General features: G+C 36.1%; 2 protein-coding genes across 2 annotated transcripts in view; both read right to left on the reverse strand.

The window, feature by feature from the left end:
• Positions 1-255: 255 nt before the first annotated feature.
• Positions 256-4206, reverse strand: dynlt5 (dynein light chain Tctex-type family member 5). Its single transcript, XM_016283763.1, has 5 exons — positions 4161-4206; positions 3851-4010; positions 3647-3738; positions 1129-1253; positions 256-959 (listed from the first exon to the last, which is right to left on the reverse strand). Exons 2-5 carry the CDS (start codon positions 3961-3963, stop codon positions 756-758), a joined length of 534 nt encoding a protein of 177 aa, XP_016139249.1. The 5' UTR covers positions 3964-4010; positions 4161-4206; the 3' UTR covers positions 256-755.
• Positions 4207-7099: 2893 nt separating this feature from the next.
• Positions 7100-24647, reverse strand: part of sgip1b (SH3GL interacting endocytic adaptor 1b) — a 26236-nt gene continuing 8688 nt past the window's right edge. Inside the window, exons 8-23 of the mRNA XM_016283657.1 lie at positions 22827-22838; positions 21493-21517; positions 21328-21403; positions 21111-21175; positions 20821-20901; positions 20121-20195; positions 18430-19107; positions 16627-16748; positions 16065-16218; positions 15815-15926; positions 15551-15706; positions 13613-13745; positions 13211-13413; positions 13069-13133; positions 8860-9024; positions 7100-7654 (exon numbers count right to left, since the gene is read on the reverse strand). Coding sequence (XP_016139143.1) covers positions 7632-7654; positions 8860-9024; positions 13069-13133; positions 13211-13413; positions 13613-13745; positions 15551-15706; positions 15815-15926; positions 16065-16218; positions 16627-16748; positions 18430-19107; positions 20121-20195; positions 20821-20901; positions 21111-21175; positions 21328-21403; positions 21493-21517; positions 22827-22838 — 2145 coding nt within the window. The 3' untranslated portion in view covers positions 7100-7631. The remainder of the gene's footprint in view (positions 7655-8859; positions 9025-13068; positions 13134-13210; positions 13414-13612; positions 13746-15550; positions 15707-15814; positions 15927-16064; positions 16219-16626; positions 16749-18429; positions 19108-20120; positions 20196-20820; positions 20902-21110; positions 21176-21327; positions 21404-21492; positions 21518-22826; positions 22839-24647) is intronic.

Raw genomic sequence — 24647 nt, forward strand, 5'->3', positions numbered from 1 at the left:
ATGAATGAAAACTATATTAACTGAACTGAATAAATGAACATTGTCGATTATATTGAAATGTATAATTGACAATAATGAATTATCAAACAATAACAGTTGAAACAGTTAATAATAAGAAGTGATAATACTTATAAAGTACTTCTAAGTTCTCAAAACAAATGACTGACAATAGACATATAGATTTATTGACTTACAATGAGGTATGACACACAATGAGGTATTAAAATGATGACCTTTCAACTCAATGTACGGGAAGAGATTAATATTTTAAATGTTTATATGAGGTAAATCATTTTCTTAAGACAATGGTATTTAAATTGTGTCCAAAATGTGCTTCCATAATATAAACATTAAATAGTAGGCATTAGGCAATATAGACAATAATTCCACTTCTGGACAACATTTACAGCCCTTAGCAACTTCATTTGAAGCTTTCACAAATCAATCATCATCAGCAAGAATGTAGAATTAACATGAGTGCAAAATATTATTTTTGATATATATATATCTCAAATGCACACAGTCAGCAGTATGTTCCTATGTTTGTTTAAACCGTTGCATTTAACTTATCATTATGAGAGATGTTGAGGAAGCGGAATTGCCTCATACATACTCAACCTCTAGTTGTAACCTCAAAAAGTCATTTTAAAGGCCATTTAACTGACTTGAGACAGCTCAGAGCAAATATGAAGTGTAGATGCCACTGGTCGGCTGAAATCACTCGTCACTAAAACCCAGCTGATATTCTTACACACTCATTCAAAATAAACACCATAGACCGTAGAGGTGGCGAAAAGCGAGCTGTTTTTGAAAGTATGCGAGGAGAAATTATCGTTTGTTTCGTCCCACAGGCATCGACTCACCATGCGCATGTTCTGGTCTCTGATCTGACCAATGCTGATGATGACGATGATCTTATAGCGGGGAATCATCAAATCTTTAACTCTGGCCTTGACCACCTGAAATCACAATAACAGAACATGCTTTAGCATATATCTGTGTTTATATATTTATAACCTCAGCTAGCTTTTACTAATTAAAATATGTGTGCTGATAAGTCAGTGTTAAATGTGTTATGTGTTTATTATGATTTAGAAAAAATGACTGAGTGAATGAAGGTCAGCTGACCTCAGAGATGGTTTTGGTCATCTGTCGGCACAGCTCGGGTTCATATTTCTCCTCCTGCAGGTAGCTGGTCAACACATCCTTCAGAATGTCCTTCACTGTTAACACCGGGAAACGTCGTGCGGGGCCTGCGCAAACATTTACTATGATTTACTGATATAAAACTCCAATGCACATGACTGTGGGGCAAAATAAGAAAGACAAGATGTCTAGCAAATGACCTCTGACTTCATAGCCCATCTCAATTCCAAACGTTGAAACGTATTTCTGTCATATTATTCCTGTTCTGCCGTAACTTTCCAAATTGTAACAAAAAAAACCAAACCCTAATAAGCTTGTTGTGTTGCAGTTTAAAGAAGTATTTCTATAAAATGATATACCAGACAGCATAGTCTGGACCAGACAAGCTCGATTACTTTATAGCTTGATTACTTTCACAATATGAGTTATTTTGAAGTAGTATGTATTTATATATTTTCATATACGGTATATTTTTCATTTAAATTTTTGTTAAAGTTTTATTATTATTATTGTGATATTAGTTTGTATGTGTTTTTTTAACTTTAGTTTTATTTTTAGTACATCAAGTTAACCTGAGAAATGTTGCTTTGGAATAAAATAAAAGACCTTTTTTTAATTTATAATTTTTGTAATACAATCTTTTAAAAAGTTGCTATTATCAAAATTATTCTGTCATTTTCAAGCAGATAATTCATAACAAAATTCACAATCTTAATACTAATATTTAAGATGTTGTTTTCCCACCAGACATGATCAATAACTACCTGTATGATATTAATTTAGTAGTTGGCTATTGTTAGTTAAAGGAAAGTTACCAAAAACTAACAGGATGGAAAGTGAAATTGAACACGCAGGAAAATTCTATAAATTAATAATCAATAAAAATATATAATATTGTTATATTTCCAGGGGACATTTTTTTGCTTGCAATATTTTGATTAAAGAACAGAAAAAAATTAAGAAAATTAAGAATATTTCTTAATAAAATACAGAAAGTGTTTACTTATTTGCAGTGTTGGGGGTAATATATTACAAGTAACGCGAGTTACGTAATCAGATTACTTTTTTCAAGTAACTAGTAAAGTAACGCATTACTTTTTAATTTACAAGAGAATATCAGAGTTACTTTTTCAAATAAGTAACCCAAGTTACTTTACTTTTTTTTTTCCAATTTATTGACTGACAACTCTCCTGTCCCCATGTTGAGAGAAATCAGAAGATGTTACTGTAGTTCAAAATAAATATGAATATGCATTAATTCATCTCACTCACAAAATAAAAACACAGATTCAGTATTCCTCAAAATGAATAAAAATAATGCAACTCAGAATATGACGCAAACCTGCAATAATTAAATGTTAAACAACACAAATATCCTTTATGTATTTAATCCCATTCTATTAACCAATGTATTTGCTTCTGACCTTCGATGATCCAGTTCAACCGTACTAATAAGCCAAAATTACTCTAGACAAACATTTGTGTGTCTTTGTTTATTGCTGAAGTGTGTTGAAATTTCTTCTTCTGCATTCTACTGTACGGACGTAAATTTACTTTCCCTTCAGCCTGAGACTGAGATTTGCCAAAAATATAACTTTTTTCTTTAAAAAAAAAAACAAGCAAGCCTTGTCCAGATTTAAAAAGTAACGCAACGCATTACTTTCCATAAAAAGTAACTAAGTAACATAACTGGCTACTTTTTTATGAAGTAACGCAACATTGTAATGCATTACTTTTAAAAGTAACTTTCCCCAACACTGCTTATTTGTGCAAAAAATTCATATTCGATCCAATATATTAAAGGGGTCATATGATGTTGCTAAAAAGAACATTATTTGGTGTATTTGGTGTAATGAAATGTGTTTATGCGGTTTAAGGTTAAAAAAACACATTATTTTCCACATACTGTACATTATTGTTTCTCCTCTATGCCCCGCCTTTCTGAAACACATCGATTTTTACAAAGCTCATCGGTCTGAAAAAGCGAGGTGTGCTCTGATTGGCCAGCTATCCAGTGCATTGTGATTGGCCGAATACCTCAAGTGTGACATACTATACTGTGATGATGCCCTGTCAGGCCGGAGCGACGAGACAAAAACATTAAAACCCATTACAAACGAGGCATTTGTTGTAACACTCCAAAGAGAAAGGACAAATTGAAATCGCATCATATGACCCCTTTAAAACAATATAATATTGTTATATTTCCAGGGGAAAATTTTTTGCTTGCAATATTTTATTAAAGAACAGAAAAAAATTAAGAAAATTAAGAATATTTCTGAATAAAATACAGAAAATGTTTACTTATTTGTGCAGAAAATTCATATTCGATCCAATACATTAAGACATTTACAATGAGGACTTGAAAATGTACTGCACAACGGGAATTACCCATATATGATGTCAGTTTCTTTTGTGTAAAATCACGTTGCTGGATCTTAATCAATGGCTTATTTGGTGAGGTTAGTATCTCTATAGCAGTGAAGGAGAAGAGACTCACTGAGCTGATAGCTGTTCTCCATTTGCACCGCAGGCCGTGCAATATCATCATGATGTCCAGACTCCTCCATGTAGGACACTGTGCTGATAGAGCTACACACAAACACAAATGATCCCTCATCATCTCTACTTTTATATGGACACCTTTCAACATGATTATTTTGTCACGTGACTTGGTAGATGTTAAGGAATGACAGGAACTCACTCCTTAGTTTTGGCAAAGGCTTCTTTAGCTCTGACTTCATGACTGCCCAGAGAAGACAAGCTTCCGCGCTTCTTCAGCAGACGTGCTGCTTTCTCTTTCGCTAAATCAGACATTTTATTGCGGAATATCCACTCAATTGTAAATGCTATTCAGCGAAAATCTGAAAGACATAAAAAAAAACAATTTACATTTGCATTGGTAAAGCACTTATAATTTAGAAGTCTATTAAAACTTGTTTCTGTTGATAAAATAGATCGTAATTTAAACTCAAACGCATGTACATAACTTCATGGCAGCAAAACACACTTACCGCTTTGATGCGACTCTTCCACAAACCCGGAAATGCTCAGCACCGCCACCGGCTTGTTGCCAAACGTTGCCTTGACAACAGAGGATTTCATTGTCTCTTTGAGTGGGATCTCCCGCCAATGAATTACTGTACGAATTCTGAGGCGCCCATGGCAACAGAGTAGTTTTGAAATGTTAATTATAGCATGCTGACTTTGCTTAACGCAATTGAAAATACAATTTGCTATTCTATTTGAAAATTGTCCGGAATATCGTTCCATACCCGCCTTCTGAAACGCTTCGATTTTTAGACAAAGCTCATCGGTCTGAAAAGCGAGGTTTGCTGTGATTGGCCAGCTATCCAGTGCGTTCTGATTGGCCGAATACCTCAAGCGTGTGACGGAAATGTTACGCCCCTTAACATACTGTGATGCTTGCGGCAACTACATGTGACGACCCCGGGCTTTTATGCACCAAGAGCTTGTAACACTCCAAAGAGAAAGGACAAATTGAAATCGCATCATATGACCCCTTTAAATGTAAGACAATTTAATCACCTTTTTAAGATCAATTATAGAAGCTATCAACACAAACTCAGCACACCTGAAAAAACGATACAGATCTAAAAATGTATAAATGAGATATAAAATGTTTTCAAAACGAAGTGAATTTATGAAAAAAGAACAAATAGCCCAACATTGGGCTCATTAATTCAAAGGGAAATTCAATTCCCATTTCATACCCCATCTTGTTTTAAACATAAACTCATTTAATTTTGTTCAGCTTCTCTGAAAACAAGACTTCATATGCTTCTGTTTGTATCTCAAGTAAATGTATCATGATTCAATGATGTTTAGATATATATTTAATGCCATGACTTTATGAATTTAGGACTTTCTGCTTTGATTTAAGACTTTCTTAAGGCCTTAATTTGTGGCTGGTCAATGCAGAAACCCTAGTGTTTATACGCTAAAGGGATAGTTATAGTGGGATTTGTGTGAATTTGGATAAATCAAAAAACTTTTTTTTTTAAAATTTGTTATGTTGAACACAGTTCAGATTGTTTGGTAAAACCGTGGTCATTATTTTTAAAGAAAGAAAACAAAAAATAAATTAAAATACAAATATTTTATGTAACCTAAGTGTAAACTCATAGTGTTTTGACTATATAGCACTCCCAATTTCTGAGAATATTTAATACGGGTAATTGTATCCCTGCAATAATAAATAAAAAACAATGTTATTTGCATGAGGATTTGTTTAAGTGTGCATATTGTGTTTGGTGACAATAACCTCAACAAGTAGCCAAGAATGTTAAACATGAATTTCTTGATTTTATTTTTAAGACATTACATTATTTTCCACTTCTGATATATTTAGCATTTTCAGTGTCTATATTCTCTTAAAATCTGGGGAGAGGTTACTCTATGCATGAAATGTTTGCATATTCCATTTTCTGAACGATGTATGAACAAGATGCAAGTTAGCTGACAAACACAATACCACAACATCTGTGGGATAAAAAGTAATAAATACATATATAAAATAAGAGACGGAGACATGTTTTAACTGGAATAAACCATCCACAAGCAGCAGCTGTCTTTCCACCCCTCCACTTTTAGGGTAAGGCCTCCAAACCACCGAAATAAAGTACACTTAATGAATGGCAGAAATAATGTGACACTTAACTAAAACCAGGTTAGCCGAACCACATGACCGAAAATGATCCAGGAATGTCATGTGTATTCCTAAATTATATCTCTATAACTAGAGATATTTTTTAGACACTGGAAGCTTCTACACACTTGGATGGATGGATACTCTCACAATTGTAAAGGTAATGATTCACATATAAGTCTTGTGACAAAGTCTATATAGCTCAGCAAATAAAAAGCATTGAGAATAAAGATGAACATTTCCTTACTTTCAACACAATACAGTACAAGGAAGTGATAAATGAAAGGATGTGATCAATGTTCTTCTGTACTAGTCAGTTAAAATGCTGTTTCTTTCCCGTTTTCAACAATAAAAACAGTGTTCATAATCCATTACAAACCACAGAATAGGCATAAAATAAATTCCATGAATTTTAAATAAATTAATGAATGAAAATAAAGTGCCGTCATGAACTGTAAACGCTAACAATAACTTGACAGGAAAGACATAGCAACTATATCCATTTGGATACATGTATAACAATTTCTATTTTACATTTTTACACATTATCTTTAAATATTGCTACAGTACAATGATTTGGGAAAATAAAATCCACATTGTGGAAAACCAAAAGGAAAACGGTTTACATTTGACCAATTCCTTAAGTTTATTTCGATTTAAGGAATTCTGCATCCCTGACACAAATGGGAGTTTCATTTCCCTAAAATGTCTACTTAAACAAAAAATTTCAGAAAAAAAAAGTAGGCATCACTTTTTGCATGAATTATGAATGTCAGTTACATCCATGTTTAAGCACTTCATTTAACAAAGGGCTACAGGCCAGCTAGACAGAAGTGATGCACTCTAACATGCATTCACCAATAACATCAAATCAACATTAACACTGACGCAAGAGGCATTTGAGATGATACTGAGGAGAATATCTCTGCATTTCTCTCATCATTTCTAACTGGTCTTTAATTGTAGCATGGTAAGACTTTACAATAAGGGTTACATCTCTAACATTGGTTTTACGCATCATAAACTAATAATGAACAACATTTTTACAGCATTAATAATCTAGGTTAATGTTGATTCATAAATTTACTAGATTAGCTCATTCATATTTGCTCATAATTAATGTTAATTTCTATGACTCGAAATGTTTGTAACGTTTGTAAGAAATCTTTTGTAGCATTATAAATGCCTTTACTGTTACAAGAGTGAATCCTTGCTGAAAAAAATATTAATTATTAATTATTATTATACTGACCTTAAACAGTAGTGTACAGTACATGCAGAAATTAACATTAAGCTAGAATTAAAAAGGCTGTAACAATATTGTTCGTTGTTAGTTTGTGATACCTAATGCAATAACTAATGTTAACAAACTGAATCTCAAAATCTGTAGCATTGTTTGGGAGAGACCTCATCTCATTAAATCGTATTGTTTATTATCTGTCAACATAGCTAAAAGAAAACACTGTTCCATATGTGAACCCTGGTATCATTAGATTGTAATGTCACTAGGTGTGTTTGGTTTGGGGCAGAGAGAGAATGTGCAATAGTGAAAAAGGAAACTCTGCCTTCTGCAAGAACCCAGCGAAAAAAGTCCACGTATTGCATTTGTCCTGAAGTTTTATCATATACACACAAAATATTTACTAATATTCACATACACACACCCACAGGACGCACTGATGATATTCTACACCAGATATTGTACGTGAGATTTTGAGTGCTGTATTTCAATAAAAACATTTTCGAAAGTCTTTGTCGTGCCAAAAGAGCATCCTAACATTCTACTCACAGTCCATCCTACATCGCCGTGGCCGGGTCAGTTGTCTGCCAGATATTTACCTGTAGAATGCAAAAAAAGCCCATCTTTATATCAGATACAGTGTAAAAATTAACTTCAGGGTTCGTACAGATACTAATACAATTCCAGCACTTTTCAATTTTCAAATGCTATTTTGGGGGTTTTCACTGATTACAGTTGGGCAGGTGGTTCTAATGTCTACTTGCCCTGTCACAAAATAAATAAATGCATTAAAAAAATAAAAAAGTTATTGTTTTCATTGTGTTTGACCCAGATAACTTTGTATTCTAATAAAAAAAGCCACCAACATTTTTAGATACGAGTGAAATTTCTCAGTTGCAATTTCAATACCACAGCAACAACTATTAGCCTAACAAATTTAAAGTTCAATCTTCAAGACAAATAGTCAGTAACACAATAAGAACAAATGAGCTAATTACAAGCAATAGCACAAATGAATACAACAGAACAAAAATGCAAATGAAAATTGTCCAAGCAGGTCTAAAAGTCATATTCAGCTACAGAAATGGAATAATCAAATGAAAAATGTAGAAATTAAATATAGATTAATCGTTGTTAAAGCTACAAATGTTATTCAGCCAAGAGTAGTGAGTGATTTCTTGAGATGGTCCTCACTGCAGAACACAAGATCCAGATCCAACTCCTCCCACCTTACATATACCTCAACCTACCCGTCTCCACTCCCTGATCCCTAAACCCACCCATCTCCACCCCTAAACCTACCATCTCCACCCCCTAGATGTGGATCTTTTTCTTTGTTGTTATGACAGACAGCATCAAGCATATTATGCTGCGGTCACTTTAACAGTGTGTTCACACCAGACGTGAATGTAATTATTTGCGCGAGTAGATTACATACAAAGTCAACGCAAAGACGTGAATAGAGGCGAATTCGCACCGGGCGACGCCATCTCCTCTGGATGGTGCTGTGAACCCAGACGAGTCAGCGTTTGGCTTTCTATTGTATTTGGGACTTTTTGACAATAGGTACAAAACAGCGATTGTAGTTATCTCCACCATGGTTAATCACGCTGTTTTTACTCGCGCGAGTGACACGAAAAACATCCCGCGAGTAATCTAGAGCGAGTGACGCGATGCGCATATGGTGTGAACACACCATAAGACCTAATGCACAGATCCAGTATATCGACAGTACTTAAATCTCAAAAATTCAAATTCAAGTACTTTAAGCACCTTGTAGGTAGATATTTCTTAAAAGACATACCTGCAGAAAACCTTTTTTTAACCAGGGAGAGTCTGTAGCCTGAACCTACGAGTTGAAAATCACAGCCAGACAGAGTGCTGCCCTCACTGGTGAACTGCACTGCCAGCTGAGAAGGTCTGCTGGGACCCTCGGCTAACTGGAAGCGAGCCAGAAGAGCGCCTACCCCTGACACACAATGACAGGACAACAGATTTATATCCTACCACAATGTTTATTCACACAGTACATTTGTTAACATTTGCATTGGTATATTTATGGGGTTAATAACAATGAATAGACAAGTTCTGCACACAACCTGTTTTAGTAACTTGATCTGTGGAAAGGTATGCTCTGGTCTTTTGAAAAACATTAGTTAACATGTTTGTCATAGGGTTGTGCCGATAGACTATAGATAGAATCTCGATATTTAGAGATATCACCTGTGCACGTCACAATGATTGTTTCTGAAAACTCTTTCTATCTTCATTTAAAATCTTCAAGATGGAAAGTTTGAGTTACACTAGTTTGTAAGAGTGTGAGTATAAACACAACGAAGATGTAAAAGATATTTAGTTGATAACATTCAAAGGGATAGTTCATCCAAAAATGAATGTGCTGTCGTGGTACTCTTGTGAATGCACATCGAAGGCACGGTAAAGAAGAAATTGTTGAGTAAAGTCCCTATTTTTGTTTTCTTTGCACACAAGATGTAGTCTCGTAGCTTCATAAATTTAAAGGGGTCATATGATGTGATTTCAATTTTTCCTTTCTCTTTGGAGTGTTACAAGCTCTTGGCGCATAAAGAAGATCTGTAAAGTTGCAAAGACTAAAGTCTCAAATCCAAAGAGATATTCTTTATAAAAGTTAAGAGTCAACCACGCCCAAAACGCCTCGTTTAAACATGCCCCCACATATCTACGTCACGATGTGGGAAGATTTGCATAACGCCGCCCAAATGTTCACGCAAAGAAAGAAGGCGTAACTTTTATTCTCGCTGTAGTATTGTTGTTGCCGCCGCCGCCATGTCGTGAAGGCGCTGTGTGTTTCGTTGTGAAAGCGAAACTACTTTGTTTGGTCTTCCAAAAGAGGACGATATCCGCTTCGTCATGCCTGGAGCTGATCCGTGCTGGTCGCTGAGGAAATACATCAACTTCGCGCTGTGGCTCGCCCGATCGGCTTTCACCGTGGACGAAGCGGAGTCCAGCCCGGGTTCGTCACATGTGGTTGATGCGCCGTTCTCAAGCCCAAGCGGCTTCCTCTCACTCAAGGCCACCATGTGTGACGCTGTGTTTCGTTGTGAAAGCGAAACTACTTTATCTGGTCTTCCAAAAGAGGACACGACTAGAAATCAGTGGTTAAGTTGTATTTACAACACTGTTCCAGAACAGTTCAACCCAAATATTCAGATGTGTCCAGCGCATTTTATGGAGGACTGTTTCCTGATCCTGGGAGAGTAGACTACAATGCCAGCTGTTCTGACTCACAGTCTGTAAGTACGTTTTCATATTTAAAGAATTTGCCACTGACGATTCAAACGCGAGTTTTGAGCAGAGTAGAGTAGCGCTTGTTGTTTGTCATTTCTCCGATCACAAATGCAGACATGGTTTTGTTTACGCGGAGCGATGCAACGCAACGCGTAAAAAGATAGTATAAGTCATTATAATCCATAATTATGTCCCCACTGGATGCAACAAATGCCTCGTTTATAATGGGTTTTAATGTTTTTGTCTCGTCGTAACGGGACAAGGCATCACAGTATGTTAAGGGGTGTAACATTTCCGTCACACGCTTGAGGTATTCGGCCAATCACAACGCACTGGATAGGGGGCCAATCAGAGCACACCTTGCTTTTCAGATCGATGAGCTTTGTAAAAATCGACGCCTTAAACCACATAAACACATTTCATTACACCAAATACACGCCTTAAACCACATAAACACATTTCATTACACCAAATACACAAAATAAGGTTCTTTTTAGCAGCATCATATGACCCCTTTAAGGTTGAACCACTGATGTCACATGGACTAATTTAACGATGTCCTTACTACCTTTCTGGGCCTTGAACGCTTCAGTTGAGTTGCTGTCTATGCAAGGTCAGAAATCTCTCGGATTTCATCAAAAATATCTTAATTTGTGTTCTGAAAAGGAACGAAGGTCTTACGGGTCTGAAGCGACATGAGGGTGAGTAATTAATGAGAGAATTTTCATTTTTGATTAAAATGTCCCTTTAATGTCCCCGACAGCCGCTTAAGTCCCAGTTAATCATGGTATTCAATCACCTTCTTCAAAAATGAAAAAAGCATAAAAATTCATGAATGGGGTATTTCAGAGTCCTGCATGCAGGCCACCACTAATATTTGATTTAATGGGTGGACTATTATTTACATAGTAATTTGTGGTGTAGGTCGGAGGAACCAATAGACACGGATGGATTGTAGGTCCAACAGCCAAGACTATTTAGATTCAGTTCGATACCAGCTGATAGGCAGCTGCTTTCAAATGATGAATTTCATACTTATTTGAGTTCACGCTCTGTAGCCTGAAGGATGCAAAAAAAGTTTTTTATTTGCAGCGTTGAGCATTGTAGCTAATCGCGCTGCAACTGAAGTGAATGAAGCACTCCTTGCTCACTTTCTGCATATAATCATTTCACAATCAGAATAAAATTTATATTTTCATGATTCATGCTAGGAGGACCAACATCCACTGTAGAGTTTCAGGAGAGACAACTGCATAATGCAGAATGAATCTGTTAAAATACCTGGTGTACTGCAGTAGGTTTAATGCGGTACGGTTCGGGTCACGGTCTTTTATGTCAAACAGGTTGGGTCGGGTATGGAAATAAATTAGTGCTGCTGACAGATAACGGGTCTGGTGTTCTGTTAAGTACTGCAGGTGCAGGTTTACCAAACAGGACCCTTGCAGGACTTTGATGTAATGTAAGAATAAAATGTGAAAATATATTTTGTGCATGTGTTCAATCAAGACCTAATTGCAGGCATTTACCCAAAAACACATTAAAACCCCCCCCCCAAATGATTTCATGATGATGTAACCGTAAGTTAAAAAATTATAACTTGGTTCTGGGTTTTAAGACATCTACATTTAGTCATTTACTGTAGCAGACGCTTTTATCCAAAGTGACTTACAAATGAGGACAATAGAAGCAATCAAACCAACAAAAGAGCAAAAATGTGTAAGTGCTGGGACGAGACTCATTCTTGCAGCACCTTTGACAAAAATGATTCATACGAGTTCCTGTCCTCTCGCAGAATTTCTTTGTCCTCAATGCCTGCTTAAAAATTTATATATTGTGATATTTTGTTCTAAGCAAAAGATCTTTACTTGACCATCTATCACTATGATAATCTAGGAGTTAACAAAGGTTTAATTTGACTGTTTGTATCTTTGGTAATATAATGTGATATGTACTTTAAAAGACATTCATTAACATTGCCATGATTACAAAAAAGAAAACGCTCAAAATGATTTTCTACCTTTCAAATTTCAGATGGTCTCTTTTTCAGGACACAAAAGAATATTGGACTGCATGACATTTAAAAAAATATCTTCTTTTGTGTCCCACAGAAGAAAGAAGGTCAGGTTTAGAATAACATGAAAGTGAGTAAATAATGACAGATTTTACATTTTGGGGTGAACTATTCTGTAAGCATAATGCATAAATCCCTTTTGAGACTCGGTTTTAAATGTCGGGAGGATTTGTGTATAAATATGTTACATAACTGAAAAGTTGAGAACTACGAAAGAGCATTTCCATTCATTTATTTCAGTTTGGTTTGAGCAAGCTGCAGTTGGAGTGAAAGCAGATGATAAGCCTCTGCAGTGAACGGAAACGTTTAATCTGCTCAGCTTGCAGAAAGAAAAGCAACTTGCCAGCACTTGTGCCGCCCGAACAGCCTTTCATTAAAGACCTCAGCATCAACGAGCCGCGGTTCAGGATTTTAACCAGGGTACTTCTACATGATTTCTATAAAAATTCTAAGATTCCATTCAAAGCTGCCATGGAATCATGTATGATACAGAGTGTAATGCAGAAACAGCTAGTTGGGCTTAGTCAATCCTTTACTTAGAGTAATTCAATTTACTACCATTTAGGGCATGCTGCCAAGTGAACCACATTGTACAGTTGCCAACATGAGCTAAGCATTCCTGCAAAGCTGTTAGAGGGCTTCCCTTCCTTCAGTTAATATCTAAAGGGCATTTACCTCCATTTTCAGACCTCTGTGAGAGCTCTGGGATCTTCCACGTTATTTTCTGCGTCTCTGGGTTCCTTAAAATGCAACAAATGGGCAAACATCACTATACAACATCACACTGCTGTTGATTTGCAATGTGACAGATCCTCACCAGGTGGCAGGTGGGAGCATAGCCTGCAGTTTGTTCACGCCGCCGTCCACAGCTGCCATGAAGTGGATGTTGGTGAGCGGTGTGGGTGTGGGCATGGCCTCTGTGTTGTATTTATAGTCTATCCTGAGGTCTGTGCTGCTGGCATCACCGCGCCAGCTCACCGCAAGGTTCAGCGGAGTGGACTGGATGCCTTGAGTGGACACCTGTGAGCACAAATCTCAAATCATTTGAATCAAAAATCTCAAATCTCAAATCAAGGAGTGGACTGGATGCCTTGAGTGGACACCTGTGAGCACAAATCTCAAATATCACACACTACTACACAAACATCCGAGAGGATGACCAGGTTCGGATTTCAATGATATAGATACTAACGGATCATGCTCGAATATAAAATCTCACCTGGTACTTCAGCATGTCTACGTTGTAATACGTGGCCTGTGGCCTCTGCTCAGCCACTTTCTTCAGGTGACTCAACAAGTTTGACATATTGACCCAGAACTCCTTCGAGTCACCTGTAGGTGGCGTGGTGTCGCTGCAGGGCGAAAATATTTGCAGAATAAAGCTCACACAATATTTATACCTTCTGCATGCAATATTATATTCACTAAACTAAAACTTCACAAAAAGTATTTAAAAACATAACATAAATCTGTAAAATGATCACTTTTGTTATAGGGTTAGTTAGCTGGTTATAGACTGATGCAGACAATCTCAAAATGACCAATATAGGGCCAATGTTTATTGGAATGGACAATATATATCTTTTATTACATTTATTTACAAAAAACAATTCAGAATTATTGGTTAAAAACAGCAGTTTAGTGGACAGTGGAACCAGTCAATGAACTGGTTTTAAAACAATTAATCAACTGACCTAAGACATTCAAATTGGTTTCCAAAAGTTCTCTTATTTGCAGTAAAATATCCTTAGCATTAAGTTAATGCTGCTTATACAGCAGTGTTATTTCAGTATTCTTTAAATACTATTACAGTATTTACAGCATTGATATTGTCAATTAGCATTTATTTTTATATTTTCAGTTTATTTTAAGTTTTAGTAATAAAAAAAAAAAAATTATATTTAGCTTTAATTTATTTCAATTTCAGCTTTAGTTTGTTATTTTAGTACTTAAAATTATTTCAGTTACTTGCCAAGTCTGTTTTTTTGAGTTTAGTCAAATATTTATATTTTATTTTTCAGCTTCATTTCAAATAACAAAACCAGTTTTTTTTTTTAAATATAAATTTATAATAATAATAATAATAATAATAATTTATTATATTTTTTAATAGTTTTAGTTAACAATTACAAAACTGTTATACAGTAGCTCTGTTTTTGAATAAATTATATAAACTGTTCCTAATATTATTGTTTACAAGTCCAACTAGCAGTGTTTAGTATAATGGTAACATATTGGTTATTAGCTAATATTGCAATTTTTAAGTGTATCTGTACTGTTCATTGTTTTATATATTTACCAGCTGATATTAGATATCTAATTGTTCAAATTAAATTTTCCTATTTTATTTCCCTTTTCCGTTATCTGTAACTTTAATCAGTTAAACACTAATAAATCACATTGTTAAATAAAATCTTTAGCAGGTCTCAAAATGAATATATATTTTCATACTATCATATGTTGTAAATGCTTAAAGGGATAGTTCACCCAAAAATGAAAATGTGAAGTTTATCTGCTTACCCCCAGGGCATCCAAGATGTAGGTGACTTTGTGACCGTTGCAGTCTGTCAGTCTTATAATGGAAGTGGATGGGAATAACGGCTTTGAGAGTCAAAAAAACACACATATGATATAAATACTGTTCAGTTTCTTGCACAGACCGATTGTTTTGTGTCTTTTCACATCAATGTATCGTCACGAGCCGCAGGGTTTAATTTGGTTTTGTTTGTGTATGTTTTTTTGACTCTCAAAGCCGTGATTCCCATCCACTTACATTATAAGACTGACAGACTGCAACGGTTTGAGTTAAAAATCTTCGTTTGTGTTCTACTGAAGAAACAAAGTCACCTACATCTTGGATGCCCTGGGGGTAAGCAGATAAACATCACAATTTCATTTTTGGGTGAACTATCCCTTTAAATTAGCTTGTAGCATTTAGTTTTTTTTTGTGTTAGAATTTGTAATACTGACCATGATTAGTATCAGCCATAACCTTAATATCGGGACAACTTCAATCCCCTCAGTTTTACTCCCAAACAAAGTTCTCATTTACAGTGGGATGATTTACAGACAATTTCTGAAATGGCTTGACCGAATCTTTAAAAAGCCCAGCTCAAAAGAACAATTCCTTCACTAGTGGGACATCACTATGTATTACCAGCACAGAAGCTGTGGGTTGGGAAGGACCTGCTCCAGCCGACTGTACTGGCTGATGGTGAAGGTCAGCACTGGTGGACTGGGATGGCTGGAGAAGTGTCTGGTGATCCCTGCTGGGAAAGACAGCACCATCTCCCCAGCGATCTTCACCAAACACCTACGACACACAGTGAGACATGAGAGACGATGAAGTACAGTTTCATTCAATTCAACCAAATGTGAACCAAATTCAAAAGGTGACTTCAAAATGTGCTCTGTGGCCTACTTAGTGGGATCTGCTCCTTTAAAGTAGGTGCTGATGGTCTCTGTGAAGGCGGCTGCCACTGGTAGAGTGTCCTGGGGTCCCATTGTGAGAGGACTCGGACCTCTGGAACACACTGAAATACAGACGTAGATCTAATATCATACAAAACACACAACTTACTGAACTTAAGAAGGCATTATGCCTTTGTATCATCATCCTCACTTATCATAATCAGCAATAACTGACATGGGACAGCTCTGTTGTGGCCCACCTGACACAGAGAGGTTGAGCTCTCGGCCTAGTGTAGGTGTGGAGGCTGCGCTCAGGGAGGTGACTGAGGAGATGGAGGAGGTGCTCTCAGCTCTGGCCAGAGGAGCAAAGGGTGGAGGACTCCACGAGTGGATGGGGGGGCTGAAGGGTCGGGCCTGAGGAGAAACAAAACAGCCTGAACCAGACATATACTCTTAAAAATAAAGGTTCTTCATTGGCATCAACGGAAAAATGGAAGAAAAAATTGTTCTTTTAAGAATTGTTCACTGAAAGGTTCTTTGGGGAGCCAAAACGGGTTCTTCTGTGGCATCGCTGTGAAAACTCTCTTTTGGAACCTTTATTTTTAAGAGTGTACTCAGTAGCCCAATTTGGACTCCAGTAATCAGTGGTTTACTGGATCCAGCATTTACATGGGTATAGAGTGCACACATACAGTAGACAATCAAAGATCATTGGAGTTGCTTAATTATCTCAAGTTTAACGTTTGGATCTTCAGCAATAACCTAAACAAATTCAATGCTTCAATGTTTCACAGCAATGGAGAAAGTCGACAGATGTCATACCAGATCTGCTAGGTTTGGTTTTCCAGGTGGTAGTTTAGGTCGTGATGATGGTCTTGGTGGTAGAGGTGGGATCGGACTGCCAGCAGACAGGGGAGTGCCGGCACGAGCGGGAGAGGACGGCCCTGAGAACATGTATAAAATCAGATTACTGTTACACTGTAAACAATGCTAAACCTGCAGTTATTAACTTAAAGAGCTATTGAACCCATAAACATGTGTTTTGTTGGTATCATTTGCTGTATATATAAGTTGGCTCAGTGATGCTAAATAATACTTTTGACCAGTTAATTTAGATGCTACTATTTTTAGGTTATCATTTTTGGTAACACTTTAGGATAGGGACCAATTCTCACTATAAACTAGTTGTTTATTAGCATGCCTAGTATTAACATATTGGCTGTTTATTAGCACTTATAAAGCACATATTCTGCATGACCATATTCTACATCCCTAATCCTATCCAATACCTAAACTTCCTTACTAATTATTAATCATAGGGCTTCCTTCGACTAAAGATTTGTCTGGTCGACTAGTAGTTGTACATTTGAAGCATTTGTCGACTAATCGCACGTTTATTAATAAACCATTTAAATCATATTAATTGCCTACATTGCCTAATAATTGCTCAAGTGCACATAAACTTATTGCCACAGCGAACCGGCAGAAGTAATGATTATGAATGTGTAAGGGAAAAACAGTAAGGACACTGCATTAACATTTTAATAATTCATTGATAAACTAGTGCTTGCTTTGTTTTTTTCGGTTTAAGAGGTGAAGTCGGCGACACTGACTCGTCATCTCTGCAGCAGTGAATGCGCCTTTCATACGGATTACATAATCTGAGAATATTTTTTCTCCATTTGAATTGGTTCATTTGAAAGTAGACATTTCACTCTCTATAGATATATTTTTCATATTAAGGCAAGTATACACAGAGTTTCGGAGTTTCGCGCTCAAGTTCACAGAGACATTTTGTTTGCATTCATTATTTTACAAAAGTTTTGTTATTTTGAGTGCACAAAAATAAACGTTGAATCTTTACAGATTCGAAAGATGTATTACTCTTATCTGTATGAGCAAAAATGACAGAGTATTTTAAGAGGAAGTGAGCGCACCGGTGCCTCCATCTGTCCTGCAGTGAGCTACTGTTCAGCTAACACACTCCACACAGACACTTGAACAGCGCACATTTCTCTAGGTTAACATTAGATTGAGTGATAATATGCATAGTCACAGTAAAACATGATCACGATTTAACTAAAACAAGGGAATTAATTAATAAAACATGGCCATAAATTAATAATGTGGTTACAGCATCTAGTTTTCCTTCCGCATGCCGTTTGCACTACTTAAATATTTTAGACGTAAGGTAAATCATGAAATTTGAGTGTGCTAGCCATTAAGACAGCATTCATAGTTTTATTTAAACTTACACAAAACATTTGCATGTCTGTTGCAATGCTGTTCTTCTACTGTAACACCGCATTGTTTCACACTGTACAAGTTCGGCAACACAATGCAGGGTTAACTTTACAAAAGTGGTGCTAATCCTGCTCCGGAGCAAGGTTTCATAATAAAAGTTTCTGGTCTCCATTGACTTCCATATTACGTTTTTCCGTACTATAGAAGTCATTAGGGACCAACTACTGTTTGGTTATGTACATTCTGCAAAATATCTTCTTTTATGTTCAACAAAAGAAAGAAATGCATACACAGCCTTGGAACAACTTGAGGGTGAGTAAATGATGACAGAATTTTCTTTTTTAGATGAACTATCCCTTTAAGTAACAATCGCTAACTCACCACTGCCAGGCCCTGGAGAGCCCACCACACTCCTGTAAGTAGGAGGTGGCAGTGGAGGTGGGGTTCCTCTGAAGCTTCCTGCTGCAAGGTCTTTGGGTGATGTGCCAAACACCGAAATCTCGTCCCTCATGCCCACCAGGTCAGGGGTTCTCCTGCTGTCGTCTCTCAAGGCAAGAGGGGAAGGTATGGCTCCATGTGGGGGGTGGTCTGCTGGCAGGAAGGGCAGTCCAGGGCTGGCGGGGGTGACGGGGGGCTCTTGGGCGAGCTCAGACTCTGGGAGCTGAAAGCAGCAGGGAAGGTCTGGAGGACTCAGAGGGGAGTCTGAGGGCGGCGGTGGTGGAGGTGAATCTGGAGGCGGGATGGTGTGGAGTGGGGGAGGGGGCGAGTCGGGAGGCGGCAGGTTGAGGGGCGAGGTCGGGGGCGAGTCCTCGGGGGAAGAGGACAGAGGTGGAGAAGGGGCGGGTTCGTCTGGGGGAGGGGGTCGGGCGGGAGAGCCTTCGCTGAAGCTCACCCAGCTGCACTGCACCACATCTGATCCAGACCTGGGCGTCTCAACAGGCCCAAAAACACTGTCCAAGTCAGGCATAGACGCCCCTCCAGATGGGTCAGATAATGGGGCATCCTGACAGACTGAAGCTGATCCATCTCCTCTGATGCTAGGAACCACACTATAATAACCTGTTCAGACAAAATGAAAACAAGCTGTCAAATGCTCTTCCAACATTCACCACCACAAATTAGGGGTGCGCGATATTTATTGTTTCAATAATGTAGAAGCTGACATTATTGAGTATGTCACTCACAAAAACATGTTACATGTACAGCCTGTGTAGTCTAGTAGAATGCAGTTAGAATGACCCCAAAATTCAATATAATAAGTCCAAATATTAGCACAATTGCAAATATGATATTGATTTTATACGGTTCAACAATAAGTTAATCTGGTCTGTTTTTGCTCTATTTTACCAACGAAAATAGTTTCGAACAAAGCTGCAGTGCGTCTCTGAAAACAGTGATGTTTCATTCCTGAATGAATCAGCCATTTGAACAAATTGTCTGAATGAATGACTCACTCAGTGACTTGTCGCCACCTACTGGCAGCTTAAATTACATATTTTAAAGTATCATTTCATTTTTTCTTTAATTTTATATTTCAATATTTAAATTATTCTTTTAAAATATTATTCTCATAGCATTATTTTGATCAATTTAATGCATCCTTGCTTGAAGTGTACATACATCTAAATTGCTTCTATGCAACTTCTGGAGAGCAAAATTGGATTTTATTTGGTTTAGAATTAGATTTAATTTGATTGGTAACAGCCTAGCTGAATTTATTGATTACATTTAAGAATTTGACATAAAAGATGAGGTATGCATCTTTTTTTTAATGCAAAATTCTCATAGTTAATCAATAAATTCAATAACAAGGTTAGGAAAAAATGCTCTTATAAAGATACAAATGTCCCTGGAAATCACTTTAAGGTGGCAAATATCTTCCCACTGCACAGAATATAAGGAATGTAATGAAAATATCAATATAATTTGTGTTGATATCGCACACCCCAACCACCAACATAGAGCTGAGAACAAGTATTCTGTAGTAAGACACTTCTGAACAGGACCTCTGTTCTTTCAAGAGATTGAAACTATGTGTTTTTGGATGCTAAATTGGAAGTGTCAGTACATACTGGAGGACTCTACAGAGCTAGAACTGCGTCCAGGTGGAGTGACAGGAATGTTCTTTGGAGGAAGTGGAGGCGGAGCTAAAAGGAAAGAAGTACTTTCTTACTGAATACTGCACGCACAGTATAAATAGCTTACATTATGATGATTAAAATATCATAACGCATGCTTACATCTAACATTTAAACTACAAACTGAAATAAAGCTACAATGAAAACTAAAATAAAAATGAATTAAAACTATTTGGAAGTATTTTTATAAAACAAAACTAATAAAAATGACAAAAGCACAACAAAATTACCAAAAAAGTAAACTTAATTAAAAAAATAACTCAAAATATTAGTTAAAAACTAAAAAAATATATATATACATAATAATAAAATAACACTGCTTTAAATGAGACATGTGCCTAGCACCCTTGTTTATGCATATCAACTTACATTGCTAATCAATTAATAAAACCAGTAATAATTATAAATTAAAGTGGATTCTTTTTGTGACCCGTTCAAAGCATCTTGTTGCTAATACATGTGATTTTTTTCTGGTTAATCTTGTAGATCTTTGCAGTGAGCAGTGAAATGTGATGCTTTGTAGCATTCAGGCCTTTCATTAGGAACTATTTTAGTATTTGTCACCATTGTGTGTTTTACTGGTGCCTTTAAACTGGCATTATCAAAAACATTTTGGACATTTGACATGCAGTACCTCCAGTGGGCAGAGATCTGCTGAGAACACAGGTGGAGAGAGAAGTGGACTGACACCAGAGCTCCGGCTCAACCGGGAACACTGTCATTAACATTCATGAATGAAATATCCATCAATACCACCCTTAACTAACTTACAAATCACAGCAATGCATGACACAGAAGAACAATTCTTTAAATTACATTTCGGTTGCAATTTCTCAAAAAAAGTTTGATCTTGTAAACCACAAACCACATTTATTTTGACGAATAAATTAACTCATGTTCAGTTATTGAGGAATACTGCTGTACCTTCTGAGTTGTGTGCTTCAAAATTGGTCTCAAACGGTGGGTCGAAGAATGCTGTTGTGTTTTCTCTTTTTATGAGACAGAAGGAAAATACAAGGTCAAAACATTCCAAGGGTATTCAGGCAATGAAATTTAGTTATGTTATTCAATTTAAAATGAATAATTCAATAGTGAGCAGAAGCACAAACAGTTCCATAAGGGTTTGTGATGGTGTACTAACCTGGGCGGGTCTGAACCAGGTCTTGGAGTTGTCATGGGTGTTGGAGTAGATCGTCGTGGTCTGGCAATCTCCTCATCTGGAATATGCAAAGTGAAATCGACTACTATACAAACTGGAGTGATATGACAATACACAGGAAGTCAATATTTCCAAATAAACACTCACATGACAGGTTTCGCTTCAGCGGGCACTGTAACAAAGGTCATAAAAGAAGATAATGCCAATAAACAAAGACATTTCAAAGACCACAAATATTATAAAACATTTATATTAATTGACATGAGGGGATAGAAACCCTATTGTTTTGACATTCACACATGCATTTATTTGATCAAAATACAGTAAAAAGGTAATATTGTGAAATATTATTACAAAGTAACTCTTTTCTATTTTAATGTATTTTCAAATGTAATTTATTCCTGTGATCAAAGCTAAATTTTCAGCATCTTTACTCCAGTCTTCAGAATCACGCACAAATCATTCTAATATGCAGATTTGCTGCTCAAAAAACAAGTCTGATTATCAATGTTGAAAACAGTTTTGCTGCTTTATATTTACGTAACTTTTGAAACTGTGATACATTTGTCTTTACTGTCACTTTTGATCAAATCAATGCATCCTTGCTTAAAAAAGAAGGAAAAAAATGATTAATCGCAATTAAATCGCATCCAAAATAAAAGATTTTGTTTACATAATATGTATGTGTACTGTATGTATTTATTATGTATATATAAATACACACACACATGCATGTATATATTGTGTATTTATGTATACATAATAAATATACACAGTACACACACATATATTATGTAAACAAAAACTTTTATTTTGGATGCGATTAATCGCGATTAATCATTTGACAGCACTAATATATGTATGTAAATACATGTGAATATTGTCAAAATATATACTGTATGTGTGTGTATTTATATATACATAATAAATATACACAGTACACACACATATATTATGTAAACAAAAACTTTTATTTTGGATGTGATTAATCGCGATTAATCATTTGATAGCACTAAAAATATCTGACCAAAAAAATCTTGTAATGACCAAAACTGTGCATAATTGATTAAAACACGAAAGAGTCAAAAACAGTTCAAACACATATTATAAAACTAAAAATCTAAGAGATAACAGGCAGAGGGTATTATCTGGCACCTGGTCACTGTTTTCCATTAGTTCCATTTATTACAGCTGATGAGTGACAAACATCTTCAGCTAATGGAAAACAGAGTCCAGGTGCCAACGCTGGAACATTCACATCCAACATGCTGAAGCTGCAGATGATATCAAGAATCTAATGATTCACTCCTATTGATCCGCAAGGGCATCAAGCTGTCAGTACAGCAGTAACACAGCATGAAGCATCATCACAATGAAAGGTTCAGCGTAACTCAGGCTCTACTGCGCATGCGACAGCAGCATCAGACCTCTGTATCATACGCAACACAGTTTTGTAGTACATTAACAAGATCCATACTTACTGGACTTCGCCTCTGAGATCAGCAAAAAAGGAGAAAGAACAGACCTGGTCAGAGAGCGAGTCACAGATCAGTACTATTAACAAAAAATAAATAATGTCTGTGATGGATCTTTCCCCACCTAATGCTTCAAACCAAACCAACAACACATTTTGTTGCTTGTGGTTACACTTTCTTAATATTAAGACTGGCAAACCTGGCTACTAATTGTATGTGATATTAAAAAGTTGAATAAAACTGTAGAAGCACAGTTCTGCATTATACATGAAGCACACAGTAAATGCATTATAAAAGTGTTTCTTTAACTCGAAGAGTACAACAGGGTAATAACAATAGCACGGCCAAGGGTTTGTATAATTAAATGTAATGCACCCTAAGCTGCTTTAGATAAAAGTGTCTGCAAAATTCATAAACGTAAATGTACATAAAGCCATTAATTAAGATCTTCTGTTTAAAAAATAATTCATGATTAACAAATATCTCTGTCAGTATTTATTCAAACATAGCTGTAGGGATGCTGGGTCAATATTAAAATTCATTACTGTTAAGATTATTTTAATGTTATGGGCAATAACCAATATCAATGATATTTTGTCTAAACAGCTTTACATTTTTAAAAAATATTTTACATTTTAAATAGTACAAGTGTACAAGGCATCACAGCATACAAATGTATGAAATAATAACACCCTAAAAATAATATAATAATACATTATCTTTCAAAACTTTGGGGTCAGTAAGATTTTTTAAAAATAAATTAATATTCATATTTGTATATTTTATATTCATCAATTATGTATCAAATTGATCAAGTGTCATTAAAAGCCTTTTACAGTTTTATGAAAAGATGAAAAATGTATCACGGATTCCACAAAAATATTAAGCAACACAACTGTTCCAAATCAGTATATTAGAATGATTTCTGAAGGATCATGTGACACTGAAGACTGGAGTAATGATGCTGACACATTCAGCTTGGCATCACAGGAATCAATTACATTTGAAAACATTAAAATAGAAAACATAAAGTGCCATAATAGAACAAAAATAAATTAAAATCAATATTACTTTGGACTTTGACCACACGAATGCAGCCTTGGTGAGCATAAGAGACTTCTTTTAAAACCATAAAAAAATCTTACTGACTCCAAACTTTTGTTTGTATATATGTGTGTGTAAAAAACGCATATTGATTTTGAGCTTTAAATTACATTTAATAGTGTAATAAAATTATTAGTGTTTTTGTCTTTAAGTGAGCATTAGATGATAACAAATCTATTCTAAGTGTACAAGTAGTGGATATGAACATGCACAATTATATATCCAATATCATCCAACACCAATAAATAAAAAAAATCATTGATATACAGTATCATTAGACATGTGCCGGTATTCGGTAATGCGATATATCACGGTAATGAATATGCACGATATTGTTATCGTGGGCACTTCTAAATACCGTGAATAATTATATATGACAAATTATTCAGAATTATGAATGCATTTTAAGAATACTTTTCCCATCAACTGTTCAAAATGCACAACACCGCCGTATGCTGCGTGAAAGACGCATGCGCACTCTGATGTAAACAAGCGCGGACGAGAAGCACACGGCGGAACATGTGAGAGACGCTCTGGATGAAAGCCCACTTTCACTCTCTGACAGAAGATGGCGATAAAATTCAGAAATGCAGCCGTTACCTCGGAAACCCTGTAAACAAAGCAGCTGCACTACTTTCTGTTTCTGAATCGTGTTTAAATGATTTAAACAGCCATTCAGATTTGTATATTTGCTATAATGTTCATCACAGCGCCAAATACTTA

This window comes from Sinocyclocheilus grahami, unplaced genomic scaffold, assembly GCF_001515645.1.
Source record: "Sinocyclocheilus grahami isolate Dianchi unplaced genomic scaffold, SAMN03320097.WGS_v1.1 scaffold176.1, whole genome shotgun sequence".
NCBI classification, from domain to species: Eukaryota; Metazoa; Chordata; class Actinopteri; order Cypriniformes; family Cyprinidae; genus Sinocyclocheilus; species Sinocyclocheilus grahami.

What these genes read in the sequence shown, in the direction of transcription:
- dynlt5 (XM_016283763.1), bottom strand. Translation starts at nt 3,963, where the DNA reads ATGTCTGATTTAGCGAAAGAGAAAGCAGCACGTCTGCTGAAGAAGCGC. An exon ending in GCCTTTGCCAAAACTAAGGA is followed by an intron (nt 3,739 to 3,850) that starts GTGAGTTCCTGT and finishes GTTTGTGTGTAG; the next exon opens with CTCTATCAGCACAGTGTCCT. An exon ending in TGACCAAAACCATCTCTGAG is followed by an intron (nt 960 to 1,128) that starts GTCAGCTGACCT and finishes TTGTGATTTCAG; the next exon opens with GTGGTCAAGGCCAGAGTTAA.